The 20031-nt window shown below is 38.6% G+C and overlaps 1 protein-coding gene across 1 annotated transcript in view; it reads right to left on the bottom strand.

Moving 5' to 3' along the window:
* PAX5 (paired box 5) overlaps nt 1-20031 on the bottom strand; it is a 257700-nt gene that overhangs the window by 37342 nt on the left and 200327 nt on the right. The window contains exon 8 of the mRNA XM_063294844.1: nt 14041-14142. Coding sequence (XP_063150914.1) covers nt 14041-14142 — 102 coding nt within the window. The remainder of the gene's footprint in view (nt 1-14040; nt 14143-20031) is intronic.

Raw genomic sequence — 20031 nt, 5'->3', positions numbered from 1 at the left:
AGAATAACAAGCAAAGGAAGTTGCCGTAAGAGTTAAATAACAAGTTTACCACTATATGTTAATGATATCACCTATAACTCTTCTGTTATTCATTTAAAATACTTATATCCTTATTTCTGACCTGGTTCACAAGCTGCACTGGAAGTATCATCAACATGAACACCCTCAGAAAATTAAAATGGAAAACATGAACTGCAAATTTAATTTAAAACATCTACCAAATAATAATACAATATTATATTAGGACCTAAGTTTCACTTAATGCAGTGAGATATATTTCAAAGTAAATGGCTATAGGACAGCAGTATGAATCCCATTTAATGCCTTGGAAAACAACAATGGCTTCAATTAACACCTGAATGCCATCAAAGAGAGTGCCAGAAATTGGGGGGTGGGGATGTAATTCCATAGGCCAAATAAGGCAATTGAAAATCACTTGTCTCCGACAGTCACCCACCGTACCTCAAAAGGTTGGGCTACTCTGAGTATGGCATAAGTCTATGATTTTTTACATTCAGGTAGATTTTTATGGCTGTGTGTCTTACTTAGAAGCCAATGTGGCATTCAACATTGCTTCAGAGTGGAGGAATATTCCCCTCACCTCCAACCAAAAGCTACATTAAAAGTAGGCTGACTATACATCCCATTTTGAATGGGACAGTCCCGTTTTTTTAACATTTCCAGACCATCCCATCATTTTAATATAAATGTCCATTTTGCCCTGTTTTCTAAAAAACCTTACTTAAAAATTTGAAAGTTCCCGCAAACCTGTCAGAATGCAGTCTGACTTTGAGTGGAAGGAGGGGGAGCTCAGCAGAAATGGCAGGGGAAAAGCTGCAGAGCTCAACCCGGCGTGAAACCTAAAAAGAAAAAAACAGGATCAGCTGATAGGCGGTGATCAAAGGGTGAGCTGATTGGTTCCTGCCTTGAAACAGCGGGAAGAAAAGAACATAAAAGCACAGCCAGAGGAGGAACAGCTTGTTGGGGACAACCGTTCACTAGACTCTCCAGCCCAGCTTTGCCTCTTGCAAACAAAGGAATCCAAAGATTCCCAGCCCGAGAAAACCAGAGAAGTTCCTGCCTGCCAACCCAGCCCTGCCCCATTTTGCCATCCCAATGTCCCATTTTTAACCCTGCCCCATTTTGCCATCCCAATGTCCCATTTTTGTCTCAAGGAAATATGGTCAGCCTAATTAAAAGGGAGTTTTTCTTCAGAAGCACAGCTAGAGAGAAAAGCTTAGACTTTTCAAGCCCAGTCTAAGCCTGGCAATTAGTTGCATCATTCCAGCTAATGCAGTTTGCCTTTTTAAACAGATTTTAACATGTACTGTTTAAAAAGGCAAACTGCATTAGCTGGAATGATGTATTGCATCATGTATTGAACCCTACTTGTATTCTGGCCCTTGTTTATAAAAAAATTCGTCACACCCCTTGGGCGAAAAAATATTCCAAGGTATGTTTGTGAGCAAAAGAATGTTTTTAGCTATGGTACAAAGCAAAAGTATAGGGTCCAAAGAGTTAAACCTGAAAGAGGTAGATTCAGTTTCATCAGTGTCAGCACCTCTGACCTTGGAATGAAATGCCAATGGGACCGACAAAAAGTTAGCATATGATGGTAGGCATCTTTGACATCCACAGCCAGCCTGTTCAGCAGCTCATCTGGTCTGCGACGTGAATCACTAGGAAAATACTACTCACAAGACCTTCACCAGTGGCTTTTCCAGCTACCCCCAGGACCATTCTTTGAAGGACTCACGAACTGAGCACCAGACATCACATTACCAACTTGCTAGAATCTTTGTAAATGAGGAAAGCTTGTATGAAAAGCTACAACTTTTGGCACAAGCATATTTTCCATTGTGAGTATGGCATAAAGTGAGTGTTTACAATAAAACATAACAAAATGAACTTTGCTCCCAACACCACTTGATAAATTTGGGAAGCAGATAGAAGAGTATGCGGGAGAAGGCAATTAAGATCTAGGATGGGAAACAGCACAATAGCTTTGGCAGAGCAACCAAGGTCAGTTGGAGGGCAAATTTTTGCCAGGGGCTTCTCAAACCTGGCAGTGCTGCTGCCAGTATTCTCAGAAATAGTACAAATGATGTTGTAGCTATAACTCTAAAGCATGGGTAACAAACCTGCCAGTGCCTCCTGCATCTTACTGCTGTTTGTTCCCCCAAGAGGAAACAAAAGCCAAATATCATACCAAGGTAGTGCACATTGATTGAAACTCACACTAATGCCACATCATACTTTGGTCTAGACTTGTGGTACATTGGGGTGGCCACCATTAATGTCAGAATGTTTGGTGTACTCAGAATTGATGATCATGAGATCCCATCAAAGGTTCAAAAGCTTAGAGCAAATACCAGACTTTTGGCATGTAATCCCAACTCACTGCTATACTGACCAAGTGTAGCAAAATGCAGAGCTGGAAACAGATCTTCCGCTTACAAGCTACATTAGATCCTATACATCTAGTTCTCAGGACATCCAATTGTTTGCCTCCATTCATCTAGCAATTTTCAAAGAACCATAATGTCCAAGATGGTTTATTCATCTGTAAAGAGACTGGAGCCGTCACTGAGCAGCCTTGCCCTCAACTTTTTTCATGCACCATCCTGTTCTTTCTTTTGCTCTACCAGCTCTTCATGTCCCTTCCCATATGCCCCCTTTTCTCTATTGCTAAACTTTATATTTCTACAAAGTATACCTAGCTATTTTTCTTGTAAATGCTAACAGCTGCTAGGATAGTTGGCATGCCCCTATGGGAAGTACATAAAATTGCTTTGTGGAAGTGTGCCTTAATGTTTCAAAATAACCTCGTATTTGAAAAATAATTCTAACACAGGATTTAATTTAACTTGGAAATCATTTTTAAGTTATAGTTCTATTCATCAGTTTGTCCTATCTCCAAAATTTGGTTTCTCTTAATACAACTTTTTAACATTTAAGTCAAGAATGATTTGTTACATTAGGATAGATTTCTTATTGACTAGAAAAGACTGTAATTTTTCATTTCTACTCATATTTCATACTGTGCTGATTACTATTGATACTGGTACATAAATCTGATTTACTGATCTTTAGTTTTAAAATAACATAAGGTACTTAAATGCATACAACTAAATTAAAGTTATTCTGAAAAATTGTACTTAAGTTACTTAATCTTATGAAGTTTATAAACCTCTTGCTTATTTACTTTGTGCTTTTTTCTCTTTTTCTTCCTTCTTTTTTTCCTTTTAAATTCAATAAAAAGAAAAAAAACGAATGAATGCAGGAAAAGGTATGCATTTCTGAGTGGGATTAGTTCATCAGTCTTCAGTTGTTTTATAACTTCGCTGGGACTTGGCTGCCCTGAATTCTTTTTCCCAATTCCCATCTAGACAAGTAGGAGAGGTTTATATAGATTATAACTTGTTTCTGCCAGGCCAGAAGAAATTAGGGGTACAGTGGAAAAACCAAGAAGCAGGAGGTGCTGGTGCTAGAGTGCCATCTTGCCAAGAAAGTGTAATCTGCTTCAGGATTCTCAGAGAAAAAGTGGAATATAAATGCAACATGAACTTTTTTTTTCCCTGAAGCCCTGTGCTATGTGAGGCACATTAGATAAATAAGCACCATTCCAGTGTCTTCTTTTTAGACAGTTCATGTGTTCATTAACATTACCTTTATACAGCATCTAATAAGCTGGAACACAATTTAGCTGCTAGCAGCAGAATGTTTTTAGCAGGCAGGTATATGAAAAACATATTCAAAGACTACAAAGCCTTATCTGAGACCTTCTTGTGTTAAAAAAGATTCTTCCACTGATTTTATATCAGGTTTCAGTTTGTTGGCATACCCCCAATTTTTACATGACAGGAATACATTGGTGGATGGCGGCCATGGGCTGCTTCTCATCTTCTAGAGGCTTGTGCTGAAATATTTTGGACTGAACGCTAGACTTAAGAATGATCCAAGATACTCCCTAAGCTTCTATCTGAATACACTCCAAGGGCTAGTAGCAGGTCACTTTAAAGCAACAGCTATGCCTTGACCATGAATCTTCTGTTCTTAGCCTTAATAGAAAATCTATCTAGAGCAAATGAGAACGAGAGGGATACAGCTTACCCAGTTACTGTTTAGAGCCTGTAAATGTTGCCTTGCTGGAGCACAAAATTAGCTTCCCCCACAAGTGTTGAGAAACCATTTGTCACACTATCAGTTTATGAAACAAATCTGGGGTAGAGAACGGTGGGACTGAAAAAAGCACCTGTCTTATTCCACTCATGTCTGTATAATTTTAAATTCAATCAAATCACATCCGTGTAAAATTTCTGTGAGTTAGGAGGAAAAAAATTTAAATGGCTTCCAAGTCTGCTTCATCAGAAACTAAGCATCTGTCCTGCTCCTGCAGCTGAAAAGCATGTCCTGGTTTTACTTCTGAGGTCTCTTAGTAGGTTTAGAAGAATTTTAAACCAGCTAGGTCTAGGACTTTGGATTCAAGCTCCAAAAGGTCCTTCGGAGCACTTAGAACAGTGCAGAAGGTCCTTCCTGGGAGATGAAGTCCACACATCTTCAAGCTGCCAAGGTTGAGAAACACTGACTTAGAACATAGCAGCTGTTTGCCTCACTGTAAGAAGCTGCATCTTTTCTCACAATCATGCTAAATCACTGGTTTTTATCTAGCCAGTTTGGTCCTGTTCATGCAAACTGGTTTCTAAGGTTTTTTTTCCTAACTAGCAAATGAATCCAGCATCTTTAATGGCACACAAATTGGAACCAGGTGCATCTAGACTCAGGCTTCCTGAAACAGACCTCTTGGCTTCTGGAGGAACATGGTGGACAGCATGCTTAGAAGGGCAAAGGAGAATCAGCACAGCCTTGCAATGCTGCCAACCTAGAAGTGCCAGGGACTAAGCACAAGGCAGGGTGCTGTGCTCACTGTCAAGAGGGTCAAATGGGAGGATGGGTTATGCCCACCCCCCACTGCAGGAAGCTTTCCCAAGGCGTGTGAGTCCTGCTGGCCTCACCTTGCATTGATTGGCTTACCTACCACTTACCAGTTCACTTGGGAATAAGTTGTTGCTTCATTTTGATGCTACTTTCTAACCTCAGTTTTAGTATTATTTTCATGCTTGTCTATGTAGAACTGTTCCTTTCTTTTCTTTTTCTTTTTGGTTTCTTTGCAGGGTTCACTGAGTTGTTCCCTCAAATCCTTTCTCTCAGCAAACATTTTGATCACCATTAATGTTGAAAAGAGGCATTTGTAATTTGAACGTGCTTTCTGGTTAACAATGACTTTCTGTTTAAAGCTTTAGTGCAAGAACTGTTCTAAGGTTTACATACAAACCTCTTGAGTTTCACAAGAGAGTAATATAGCTAATAGAGCACCATTCTTAAGGACATAATTGTTCTTCCTTAAAGAATCAACTTTATACATTTTTTTTAAAGTGGGGTTCTGAATGCTTTTTGGCCCAGCAACTCACACAAAAGGGTGTTCGACAGTATCTACTGTATTTTTAAGTGAACCCTGAGTTTGAATTTCATCATTTTCAGATCCCTTTAGTTGGGTAATTGCACACATAGACTTCATATAAAAGAAATTCATTTGTTCAGGGTCACTGCATGGTTTTTCATTAAAAACAAATTACCAATGTTCAGAAAGGACATCTGGGTTTCCAGAGTCCCATTAATGACTATATTTTCAGCATCACGATCCCGGACAGTCTATCCTTTCCTGTCACCCTCTGTTAAGCCCCAAGAGGACAATGAGAATGACAGTCAAGTGAAAGGCAAACCATGAGGGATGAGGCCAGCACCTCAGCCTCCAGGGAAAGGAAGAGATATGTGAATACTTGCATGCACACATACACACGCACACACTCACACACACAAATTAATATGTCTAAATATATTTTCATCTGTACTTTTTTCTTGTCCCTAAGGATTTGTAGTCATCTCTGATATTTTGCCTTTATATCTCCAGAAACTAGGAGGCCGTTATCTGACATCTGAAGTAGGCTTCCCCCAGTCTCATTTCCCACCAGGTACATTGGAACCACATCTCCCACATTCCTTCTACCACTGGCTGACTGGGAATTCGGGAGCTCTACTCCTAGCCAATCAAATCAATCAATTGGTTGGGGAAACCAATAAGAACTACAGGACAGATGTTTATATGAACAAGAATGACTGCATCATCTTATTCTGAGAGCCAGTTTGGTCTAGTGGTTAAGGTGCTGGGCTAGAAACCAGGAGTCTGTGAGTTCTAGTCCCACCTTAGGCATGAAAGCCGGCTGAGTGACCTTGAGCCAGTCACTCTCTCAGCTCAACTTGGTGCAAGGTAGACTAGCCTCCTCGTGGTGCACCCTGGGCGGCTAAATAATCTACACATCTGGCTGCTGGACCTCACAAGGATTTGCCAGCAAGAAAAGCAGCATAAACACTGAACTGCTATGCCATACGATTAAAAATAAAAAAAAATCTTATTCCAATCTGATAATAAGCCTCCTGGACAAAAGACAATGTTGATGTTTAGAAATTTGCCACACTGAAAAATGTAGCTGAAAGCATGCTATTTCTGCATTTGTTTTTGTGTAATTTGTTTGATCAAAATAGCATGTAGAAAAGACACTGAATCATGTGGTCTGATGGAGCATCGTAGGTTGAAAGTAACAGTAGTGTCTGCAGTGTGAAAGTGAGAATTTGCTGTACCCATATACAAACAGAACAACCTTGGTGGGACCCAGTCTTTCTCTGACTGGGCAATATCCAGTTTTGCTTACCTTGTCAGGATGAAGCAGCACATTGCTTTGTAAAGCAACAGTAAAATAAACCCAAACTAGACAGGTCCACATACATCTGTTCCTTGTTGAATCAGAAAATTGTAAGTAATTTAGCCATGCCTTACATTTTTCATATAACTTTAAAACATCTTAGACGCACACCGTATGTATCTTTTGTGGAAAGAGATCTTAGCTTTACACTTAGCCTTAAATAGAATAAAACTGAATTGAACTGAATCAGGCTGATGCATTCTTCAGCTCAATAATTATTACTTGGGGTAGGCAAAACAATTGGCATTCAGTATGGTCTGAACTTTCAGTCGCTGCTTCAGAAGCCACAATCTTGAAACAACATATGTGTTGACGTAGTCAAGCAATGCTGTTTTGCCTGCTACCATGTTTGAATTATTTTATTGTGTCCTGCAGTTGGATTGTTGTGAAAGAATGTTGATCTGGCCTTGGGAAGTAGGAAGAGAAATGAGAAAAAGCAACTCAGTCCTGAAAAAGGGGAAAGCACAAGAGAGAAGCCATATTACTGGAAAGTTTAAAGCAGAAATCCCACCTGTTCTCAGGGAACCTTTTCCTGAATAGTTTGCAAAGTTCCTCTATTTTGGGGAGTACTTTCTAAGATTTATCCTCATTACATTGAAATATGTATGACCTATTGGGTTTTGCCAAGGTAAAATGATTATTTGGCCTATGAGACTTCCAAACAACCATCATTTCTTTCACAGTACATGTTGAAGCCAAGTCAGAATGCTTTCAAATTATTTTGATGTTTTTCAGATCTGTGTCTGAATCACTACTCAGCCTTGCTTATTGCATGCTATCCAACAGATGAATGTACTATCCCCTGAGCTTTTACAGGTGATTTAAAAAGTATCCCTTCATCTCCCTGCCACACACATAGACACAAAAACCTTACTAACATTCCCTCTTACATATGTACAATCCATGTTTTATGTGTATATTTATTTCATAGTTTGCAAACAAAAAAATGAGTTTTTCCCAAGAACCACTATAAGATGATAGTGAAGATCAGCTGCAAAAAAATGTAAACAAAATGTAATATTGAAAAGCCGCTGTTGTTGCCATGGTGGCACACCTGAGTTCCAAATCCTGAATAATCTGAGTTGTGCAGATGATATACTAGCAAACTTGCATTCAAAAGCTTTGCCTTCCTGAATAGAAGAACAGCATCGTCTTACCAAACTGGAGACAGAAGGAAGATCAGTTTAAACTATGTGTATACTGATTTTCTGATCTGGTTTCATATGGAAATGAAATGCTTAAACAGCACAGGAGGTGGGAAATGGTGAGAATTTTCTCTCCAGTGAACAACAGATGGCCGCCATTGGCTGCTAAACCATGGCTGAACTTCCTAATATACTAATGTGGCAGTTCACTGTGGACTTTTAAGGTACAAATTACTTCTTTGCACTGCAGAATATGAAGGGAGGCACATATATTTAATTAGAGGCTGAATAGGTACGTGTCATGAAAACTCCCTTAGGTGACATGTTCTGCTGGCAGATAGAAAAGCAAGTCTGGAACTCCCCATGGATTGTCTCCAATTGCCTAACTTTTACTCTTAGGGCACTGCAACCTAAGATCAGTAATGACAGGAAAAATTTGAGGAAAATAGATTCTCTCAGATCAGTTTATAAACTTTGTGTGTGTGTGTGTGTGTGTGTGTGCCTTCGAGCCAGTCTTGACTCCTGGAAACTGCCTGGACAAGTCCTTGCAGTTTTCTTAGCAAGGTTTTTCAGAAGTGGTTGGCCCTTGCCTCCTTCCCAGGGCTGAGAGAGAGGGACTGGCCCAAGGTCACCCAGCTGGTTTCGTGCCTAAGGCAGGGCTGGAACTCACAGTCTCCTGGTTTCTAGCCTGGTGCCTTAACCACTAGGCCAAACTGGCTCTCTGTAAACAAATATTGTGGATAATATTATCATCTGTAGCATTCCTATCCTTGTTATCACTTCTTCTACACAGCCTATGTTTTAAAGACAACTTATTCCATCTATGTACTTTGATTGAACTACTAGCATAACTGATGTGCAGAGGCAAATCTATTGCTTTGTTTTTTATGGTTCATTGAATTAATCTCTTTGACCATTCTTGCCTTCTGTGTTCACAGGAAAATACAAAAAGCATACAAAATGTGGAACATTTCTGTGGGACATATTCAGTGATTCCATAAAAAAATGTATTCTCAAACCTTGTTAACCTGTAATAGAACTCATGCTTTTACATATCCACCCATGAAATGGTTTGACAGTTTCACTGTCAAAATAGACATCATGGAAAATAGAATACCAGGACTGAAAATGATACGAAGATTAACTAAAGCTGTCCCCTAGCTTCAAGGAAGGGTCATCCACAAATTAACCCTGATTATCACCATACAGATCAATGCACAACTTCACTGCAGGACAGAACAGAAGCAAAATTTTTAAAAACCACCACCACATAATAGTTTCTTGGCTCTCTATATTATTGGTCCAGATTTTTTTCCTGAATGAACAGAAGAAAAAGCCAGTTCCCATTTTGAGGTAAATATATGAAGTGTACATTGCTATCTTTTCTTTAATAAACTGTGCATGAAAGTGCTTTGTGTGTTAGGCCAAAGAAATGGTTTTTTGCCATGTAAACATCTCTCTTTCTTTCTCTCTCTCTCTCTCTTTCTCTCTTTCACACACACACACAGACCACACCCAATATTCCCCCAAACTACCCAAAAAACATATAATGTAATTCTTTTGTGAACATTTCATGAGATTGGAATGGGCACTAGCTATGGAAAAGCTCATCTCATGTAAATACTGTAAGTGTAACTCAACCTTAGCATCACCTTCCACAGTTGCACATACAAACCCATTTTCCTGTAGATGCCTCCCATAGTCACCATAGTAGTTGGGAAGAAACTATGTGAATACTGTTGTTACTACCCAAATAAACAATGATGGCTCCAGTGAAAATACCAAACTAGTATGGAAAGCATGACATGAGGCAACTCAGTTAATAGATACCATGGAAAGTTACTAATAAGAAAAGAATTGGACTGAGGAGCCATCAGTCTCCAACACTGAACTACTACAGTAGATGCTTCTAGAAAGTTCACAGAAAACAAGATAAGAATAGATATGTCCTATTGCTTGCATCCTGCATATATAAACATTTTCAACAATCATACTTGATTTTCTGAAATTAAGGAACTTTATTATATTTTAATCTTACTTTTCCTCTAGAAAACTCAGTGTGACTTACATTGGATTACTGCAAATTCAGTATAAGCAAGTTTGGGAAGCATGCTTTCAGTAGAAGCCATGCCACAGCGTATACACTCTGCCTTGCATCCTGATTGTAGAGCAAACCAAATGTTATCTGTGTAGAGCCTTAGTCCAAAGTTGGTAAATAAAAAAATGTTCCTGGCTATCTTCTAGGTCCATCCCATCATCCAGTTGGGATGGACCTAGTGAGAGATGAATAGCACTACTACATACACACACACACACATACACACACACACACACATACACACACACACACATACACATACATGCATACATACACATACACGCACACATACATGTGCATATATATTGAAGAGCAATGTACTCTGAAAACAAACCAAGCACTTTGGGTTGCTTAACCATTAAAAAAACCCTGATGTGCTGATCGATCTACTGGATTATTACACATTTTATATTCTTTCCTGGATATATTCCTCAAATGGCAGGTTTAAACATGATAGTCCCGAATGGAGATGGCTGCATCTAAGGCAATGGTATATACTAGAGTGCAGTACTTGAAAAAATCCTATGGTCTGGTCAGTCGGCATGAGTTGTCCTCCATGAGTAATCAATCCTTCATCATTGTTGTGATGAGTGTGCAGGGCTGCTATACAGCTACATTTCACAATGGTGGCTACACACCACACGTTCTTCAATGGTCCTGGCTTCATGATGATTCAGGGATGCCAATACATTCAATGCAGTCCTCATGTTAGACACTGATTCTGACAAATATTACCCAAACTGATCCTGGTTCTCATTTCCTGTTTATAGCATATCTTACTCCAAGATACTTGCCTCCAGATCTGATCAGAAGAAAAGGAAGTTGAAGAGGAGCTGCTCCTTTACGCTCCCCTTATTCTGTAGTTTTTCCCTAAGTTCATTAATTATAGCCACCCTCCCCATATAGCTAATTATTAAAAGACTTATTATAGCCGCTTTTTTGCATACATTTTGAAAATTATTACAAGAGATCAATATGTCTCGAAGTGAGAGTCTGAGAACTGGTAAAATAAATTTGTGTATAAATGTCAGCACAGAATAATTCAGTCATATCACAGTACGAACACTGATGTGTGTGTAATAAAGCTGATCTGTTGGCTGTTGCACAGCCACTGATAAAAGACTGCAATGCATTCATAAGAGGTTTCTGAAACGGGCCCTCCAAATGATAAGCGACAAGAGAGGATCAGGAAGTTATTTTGGATGCTAGTTAGCCTAGTTTAAATGAACAAGAGGGATTAACAAGAATTGCAGACAATTTTCACCTTTTGGACCAGAATGTTATTATTAAAGAAAGATTTAAGGGGAACATGCAAGTTGTTCTACATGGCTACTTCTAGTGAAAAATTGAATATATTATCCACTGAAATTTCACTAATTTAGTTGTATCACTTAAATTACATCTATAATTCACCTCGTTTTATTATTTTATTATTTTAAAATAGTACAATATTTTACATTTAAATTATGGACAATAGATTATCTGCAATATTTATTTCAACAACACACTGTGGACAGCCAGAGAAACTGAACCAAGCCCAGTAATATACAGGTGTCAGTTCTAATTAATAACACATCTATCATTAGTCTTTATAATGTTGGGTATTCTTTTATCTGGATGATTTCTAAAGTCATAAATCCCATTACCTGAAAGGAACACCATCATGTGTTAGTTGGGAAGTGGGTAGAGGAACAAAGTCTTTCGGAAAGAATGAATGGATCTAAATCAAACAATTAAAATTAATTGCAAGACTGGAATGTGATAACATATAAAATTAACCCATTCAAAGTTTTCACAGAGATTATATATAGTTCTGTCAGTTATAGTGGTGATAAAGTAACCCCGTTGGGAGACCTGAAAGAGCAGGTTAGGGATAGATCGTCATGGAGAAAATCTATGTGGTTGCTAGGAGTTGAAAACAACTTGATGGCACATAATCAATCAATTTTTAAAAATCAAAGTCCACTGGTAACCTATAGATTAATAGGAAGCTCATTTTTTGAATATGGAACTTTATGGGTCCAAACTTTCATCACACAATTGTCTAAGTTATACAACTAGAAATACAAAAAACTTTGTGGGACGAAGAAAACTATTAGGAGGAGAGGGAACATAATATCCAGTCAAATGAAAAGGCAACATACTCAGGAGCCACAGAATGCTGAGAGTTGGTTGGGGGTGGACTGAACTTTAGTTTCCACTAAAAAGTGGAAATGAACTAGAAGGAATGAAAAAAAAATGGCTGAAAAAAGGCATGACTGCCTGCCTACCTAGAACTCTAGACAAGGGCACTCACAAGGCAACCTTTCAGTGCAACCAGTTTAGTCTAATGCAACTAGACAAGCTATCATTACACCAAAATAGTTTCAAGAGCCATTCACAATGCAGAAGAGCAACATTGTGCTCTTAAAACTCAAAAAGAGTAATCTGTACAAGACATCTAGGAAAAAGGATCAGTTTGAATCACATTGTTTCCACTTGTCTATTCTGTGTAATGATTGTGAGATGATGCAGCTTATTGTCTTTAAGAGAGTGAGGAAGAATTTCAGAAAGCCACTTCCGCATTCTTTCTGTTTGTTCCAGACACATATGCAGTGGCCTGGTAGCTTTCAGTTTTCAGTTACAGGTTAAACTGGAGCTGTAAGATAATTTATCAATTCCATTCATTACGCTAAGAAAAAGTGATTTTGCAAGAGTTGGGTCTATTACTGTTGAATCAATCATGTATTCTCTGAGTAAAGAATTGGTGAGAAGGGATAGAAGAGCAATGCCAACTGATTAAAATCATTTTTGTTTATGCAGGTAAAGCTTAATTGGCTAAATAGTAAGAGAAAGTCAAATATATTTGCATAGTTAATAATATCTGCTCGATTTTCAGTCTGCTTTCATTATTAGGGTCCGATAAAAGCAATACTTATTTATTTTATTTTATTTATTTAACTTTGTATCACCGCCCATCTCCCCCAACGGGGGACTCTTTCAAATATCTTTTTAAGTAGTGGTAAAAGCTAGGACTGTGCAGGACTTTGATTCAGCTGAAGCCCTCCTTCAAAGCCAGGCGCTGAACAGAGGCAGCGCTCCAGAATGAAGAATCAGAAAAGGCCCTTTTCTTCAGATCAGAGTAGTCAATTGAGCTTTCAATCTGAAGCGGCAAAGCAGAGGAATCCACTTCTCTGAACAGACTGTACTATAACATTTCAAATCACGCTGCAGCCGATCTGTACTCCAGTAATAAAAACCTGCCCAATTTTCTCCAACATCAGAGAAATTTGGAAGCCCTGTCCTGGCTGAGGGCATTTCCAATAACCTTAACTGGTCTGAGAGTTCATAAAAACATCCTAGAAACTAGTTGACATCTTTTAAAGAAGTTGTAATAAAGACCAAAGGTGAATATCTGGGAACAGGAGACAATTCATTGGAGATGTGAATGGCTAAGATCTAATAATTAGATCATTTGGATAACATTGGTAAGCAGATACATTAAGCAGTATCATTTCAAAGTATGAGACTCCACAGGCACAACTGTGAGAACTGTTTATAGCCAAGTTAATTAAAATGATTCACATGCTAAAAATGCAGAGAGCAAAGTAATTCCGAAATTAACCTTACATATCTCTTATCATATGTATTCAACAGGAAGGCAGCTTTTTATCTTATGTATTTTGACTGAATAACTTCTCCTAGTACCCAATCCATCAGTTCTTTTAAATCAGTTTCCCTCCCATCAGCTTGAACTCAAGGACTTTAAAATTTCCAGGAGTTTCCATCATTGTCATAGTACAATTACAGAGAAAGAGAAAGGCAGTCACTTAATTTGTGTGTTTAACATCTCTTCTTGCCTTCAGCTTTGCAAATCTAAATGCGGCTGGCATGTAAAAGGAACACAAAGGAACTACTTGGCTTTGTGGCTGAAAGCTGTTTCTTTCATTCGTTCTCCAACCCACCCCTCTCCCTTTTTTTCCAAATAAAAACTCACCAGGCACCATCCCTGTCAGCGTAGGAGCAGAATAGCTGCCCTGTCCAGCAGGGGGGACGTGTGGAGGGTATCCAGGGAGGGTTGTGCTTGCCAAATCACGACCTGAAGAATCAAACCAACAAATCACCATGTGAGCATTCACAAGATCTAGATATGTTTTTACATTTCCCTTAACACTCAAATCACAGGCCATGCATTTGTCATTACTCGACTGCAAATACCAAAGTGGGATGCCCCCACCCACCCACCAAGCCTTAGCTTTGGCAGGCATAAGAAAGATTTTGCTTTATTTATAAACAGCCACAAGTAAGAGGCCAGAAGCAACTGCACACAGTGTTACAAAAAAATTAGAAGCAAGGCCATTTTGAACCAGCTTGGCCCCCCTTCTTTTTAAATATATACTTTAGTTTAGTAACACAAAAAAAGGAAGCAAGTAATTAAAAATAAATAAATAAAGCCACAATCCACTCTTTTCAATCACATTATGAGCGCGATGTGGTTAAATAATAATGAAAGAACCAAAGGATGAACTGAATATGGCCTGTAAGTGACGGGATGTTATCCCAATAGCTCCTTCCAACAAGACTGATGAATAGGTGACGTATGTACAGTGTTTAAGAAACATTGTCACTGATCTGTTTAATATTGTTGGATAACATGTATTATGGTGTATTGCTTCAGTTTCCCCGACATACAGATACACTGAATTTGGGCAATGCCAGAACAACTGGAGGGCACCAGGTTGCAGAAACCTGGTCTGAGCTGATGCATTAACTTTACTGACAGGGCTATTTGCCCCTCTCTTTGATATGTTCAACATGACTTGGTGAGAATGTTGCACCTTTTGGCTATTTCCACTCAAACTGTCAGTAATAAAAATATGACAAGCTCATTGTGAGGCAGACCCTTACATGAACCATCAGATAATAATAACAAAACTAATTTTGGGTCAGGACAGGAGGCAAAGTCTGTTTTATAATTTTTGACATTTCTGTTAAAGATTTTACATTCCAGCTGCATACATCAAAATAAGCTTCTTGATACTCTCTATAGGATCCCCATTTTATTAAGTGATTAATACAAGACATTCCCAATAGGATGAGCTACTAACAGTGCAAGAATTTCAGTGTGATTTCCCTGAATGGTGAAAAACAGGATTTCAAAAACAGAGAGGTAATATACAAAGAGATATCCAATAATATTTATTTAGATCAGCATAAGAAATGTAGGACAGAAAATTATTTCGTACCTGTGTCTATAGAGTTATATAAATATCTGATTATATTTATTGTCTGTGCTCCACTAATTTGTTGATTTGGGGTTGATGAGTGGTAGATTTATTACTGGATTCTATTTTATGATTACTGTAAGGCACCTAGAGTCTTGGGAGCCAGGCAGTGCATAAATACATTATTATCAGCCCAAATCAATCCACTGTAGGATGAAGGCCTCTTAAAGGTGATGGACCATTATCCACCTATCAGCCTTACCAGATAGACCAGACAGGAAACACGACCAGATAAGGTAATTCTACTTTATTGTAAAGCTACACTGACAGAATCTTGCAAGTCTGAAAGTACAATTCTCCTGCCCTCTCCTTTACAGCCCGAGAAATTAGGGAGGGTCCCTTCTGAGCCTCTTGCCCCACCCACTATGCAGATGTGGGCTATGCTGTCTCTTATCTGACCATTCCCTAGGAGGCATCTCTTCACCCAGTCTCCCAAGATTTTTCCCACATACCATTATACTACCACATTAGTCCAGTGAGTGGACTAGATGGGTGTTGTTTTACTTCCTAGTCTAGGGCTGATAGAGAGTGACTGGCCCAAGTCACCCAGCTGGCTTCCATGTCTGTGGAAGGGCTAGAATATGTTTCTCCCTGCTCTTAATCCATCACCTTAACCACTACACCACAGTGGCTCTGACATAAATACATGCATTCACAAACATTCAACATAGCACACATAGACAGACAAGAGATACTGCCTGCCTGACCAAATTATACCCAATTTACCGAATCCTATCTAAACAACTACCTCTTATAGTCTTCCTATACCCTGTTTGTGATTGCCTGAATTCTATGCTTCAATGTCACAATATTCTATCCTCCCACCTGTGAAGAAATGTAGATCCGAGCTTGGGAAAGGAGGGAAAGAGCAATGAACCATTAAGAGAGGAGAAACAGCAGCTAAGTCCTGGGAAAGTGGAAAGTGTGAGAAAGAAACTCAGAATAAGCCTACCTTGATTTGTTTAGTGTAAGAAATCTTGATAGGCTTTCAAGATTCTGTTATTCTAAGAACACCCTTGGAATCCCTGCCATGCCTCTCCCTTTACTTTGCCTGCCTCAGGGGGCTGACACCACCCTTCTTTCTCCTTTCTTTCCTTCTCAGTGGTTCCCAGGCCTTCCTTCTGCTCTTTCTCCAATTCTATCCTTTTCGTCTTCTTTTTTCTGTTTCTGCTGGAAGGAGGGAGGGGAAGGAGGGGAGGGGTTGCCCTTATATGTGAGTGAGTATGAGAAAGAGTGGTTTGTATGAATACCTTCTAAATGGGGGACCTTATTTTACAATCAGAAGTTACTAATTCAGTTATTTATTATTTTTGCCCTTTTTTGTGTTGCTTTTGGCAGGTATATATATTTCAGAAATGAAATATTGCACACACACGTATTTCTAAGGGAAGGGGAATCTCCAGGACTGGTTTCAACTGGAGCTGGCAAACCTAAGTTGACAAGACGGGGAAGCTGGGCCTTGCATAGGATCTTGAACTGTGTTGTTTGTTTGTTTGTTTTCTGTCCATTCTTCCTTTTGTAGGGGAAACATTTTTAGTTCAAGCTCATCTTCCTTGTCAGAAAATATTGTTAAGTACCTATAGATTACTGTGGTGACAAACCAACTAATTTAGTCTGGATGCAACACACTAAAACATGTTGAAAACTTAACAAAAAGGGATTCAAATGTCAGCTGAGTTCTTGTTAAAAGCTTAAATGAAGGTCCAGTGAAGAATTTGAATATTATGAGACAGTTAACACTAAAACAACAACCATCAACTGACATGAAACAGAATTAATGTGAGGGCCAAATTACAGATTTGGTTCAGAACTTCCTGAATCCTGTCACTTACAGCAGGCAGAGTATTGCATGTATAAACATTTTATGTACAAAAATACTTGGATCATAAAAAAGCTTCTATGTTGGGAAGATCCCTGCTCTTAATTTCTGTTGCCATAGATGTACAATGAGACTACTGTGGATGGGGTTGATGTTCAGATATGCATTACTTTCTGTATTCCAACAAGAGTCGTTGTAAACGAGATGGGAGGCAGATAAATTTGATAAATAAATAAATAAAATAACTATGCAATAGGGTTGCAGAATATGCTTTTTAAAAATATTTAGATTGACCCTTGATAGAGAATTTCTCAGCTTTTTATAAATAAAAAAGCTTAGGAAATGATTGTGGGTTATATACAGTCTCACTGGAGAAAAAAATCAAGTACTAAAGTCTTTTTCTAAGCTATCAGTACAAGGTATAGCAAGACCAGGACATAATGAAATCAGGGGGGAAAAAAAGCTGTGGAAGCAAAGAGGTTTTATGTGAAATAGAGTTCTAATGAACCAATGAACTGGTATTTGCTTTGTAATGTTTATGCCACTACATTCACTAACACGAGGACTTCCAGTGTATTATAACAATAATGACAATAAATTATTCCATACAGGCATACCTATAGTTTCAGAGGCAATCAGCAAGAGTAGGCTTTAAATCAGCCAGCCAATCAACAATGACCTTCTTCCCTGGCATGTGCTGTTAGTAAGTACCTGCCATATTGCTGATGGCTTGACTGAATGTCTTTTTTTGAAGGTCTAAGTAGGTGAAACTAATCCAATAGGAGTTTTTTTTTGTAAAACCAAAACATGTTATAGATATTAAATATTAGCAAAATGATAATTATAACAGATGTAGTTCTCTTTTTTCCCCAGTACTGGCTATCCAGGAAGGTGATACTTTGAAATAATTTTGAAATTTTGCATTAACTGCAAAAATAATTCAAGGTTTTGGTTTTATGAAATCTGAAACAATGTGGACCCAGATGTATCTGAAAATAGACTCTCCATGTGTAAAAAGAGCAGAATTTTATACATTTAATAGCTATGTACAAAAGGAGATTGCAACAGGAATAGCTTGTCATGTAAACAAGTATAGACTGTCATACAACACAACAAATTAATTGCCTTTTACATTCTAATTAACAGTCTGAATATACAGAGGCCCATTAGTGGTATGACTATCTCTTTATCATACTAGATGGGGACTATATGTAAACAGGAAGAGTTTAGAGTTAGGGCATAATTTTAGCATTTAGCAATTCTCAAAAGACTGTCAAAGAATCAGAATGATTTCTGGAAATATCATAAAGACTTTTTTCAGCCAGCTTCTATTGTGGAAATGTGGGTTAAGTTTAATTTTGACAGGTATAGACGTATATATAGATGAGTGGAACATGCAAAATACTGCAGTATATCTCGACTTTGAAAAAGGAGGGTGTCTAATTTAGGACACCAGGCAGCCTGAAATAGGAGCTTGTTAATGCTGTGCAAGTCATAGTCCTTGGCTGATTATATTTTGGCTTGGAAACTAAAGTGATTCAGGCCTGGTTAGTACTTGGATGAGAGATTACCAGGAAATTTCAGGGCTACAGGGTAGACTTGGAAGTCAAAAAAACACTGTGGAAGAAAGAAAGCAGTGGCAATCCACTTTTGTACTGTTGCAAAAGTGTGTGGGCATGTCCATAAATAACAAGGAGTCAAGTGTAGCTTAAAGGAGACTTTACAATTTAATATTGATTGGGTCCTGAAGTCTCTGAAGAGTCTGATGCTTTTGTCAAATTATTGCAAGCAAGGTTGCACAATTGCACCACAAGCTATGCCTCTTCCGCCGTGCATGCAATGTCACAACACTCATGCCAGCTGATGCGTATATGGTGTCCCCAGCCCACATTGACAGAAGGTACTACCTCCTGCAGATGCAAAGATTTGGAAGTCCAGTGCCTATTCAGCCAGCCCTGCACTACACATGCACAAGAGTCATGGTCACTGCTTTTGTTATTTGCCCCCTCACGTGCCCCACAGAACCTCTGTTTGGGACTTTCACTATAGCATGCCAATATTCTTTAGTTTGCTAACCTTTGAAAAAGGCTGTTTCTGTGTACACTGGTAGCAGGTAACTCCTCTCGAGTATTTGAGGGCATGTTCTTTACAATATTACAAACCTATAGCAGCTAGATACAAATAGTTTGAAATATACCAAGTTAGCTATGCGGAGTCACAGGGTAAAAATGCCAGGGAAAATCTATTTTACCACCTTTCATTGATTTTTCTAGTTAATTCAACCATTGTTTCATGTGCATTGGACACCTGTGCATCCTTTTAGGACGAAACTGGCGGCTTCTGTTCATTATTGGAAAATATGTTTCTTAAAATAAATGCTGATTAATACGATGTTGGTCATATGCCAAAGGGGCAGATATTAAACAGTTAAAGTTTGTTACAGTCATAAACCAGTATCTTAAAATAAACATGTCCAAAAAGGGGAGTTCCATACATGTACAATATAAAACATAAAAAGAGTTTTAAAAGAGTTTTAAAATTACAAATAAATGCTAAATAGATGAAGCTATATATGTATTGGGGGGGATTAAGGAACCTTAAGTGCTAATATCTGCAGAGCGATAGCAATGTGCAGAATTTAGCTCCTTTCCTTGCCTACCAAAATGAATAACACTTTTCTCCTCATCTGACCTGCCAGAACAATTTAGCAGCAGATGATCTATTAAGTCTGAGTCCATGTCAGTTGATGACGAAACTGCAAAGCCATAACGCATGTATAACAGACTCACTATCACCAGCTGGGAGGGCCTTGTGTGGCCCTGAACCAAATCTGAGTCCAGGGCACGTTTTTTCATTTCTAAATTGGCTCCTTGCACTGCCAATG

The sequence above is a fragment of the Candoia aspera genome, chromosome 2 (genome assembly GCF_035149785.1).
Source record: "Candoia aspera isolate rCanAsp1 chromosome 2, rCanAsp1.hap2, whole genome shotgun sequence".
NCBI lineage: Eukaryota > Metazoa > Chordata > Lepidosauria > Squamata > Boidae > Candoia > Candoia aspera.
Note: the sequence above shows the minus strand (reverse complement) of the source record. Positions and strands in the feature narration are given on the sequence as shown.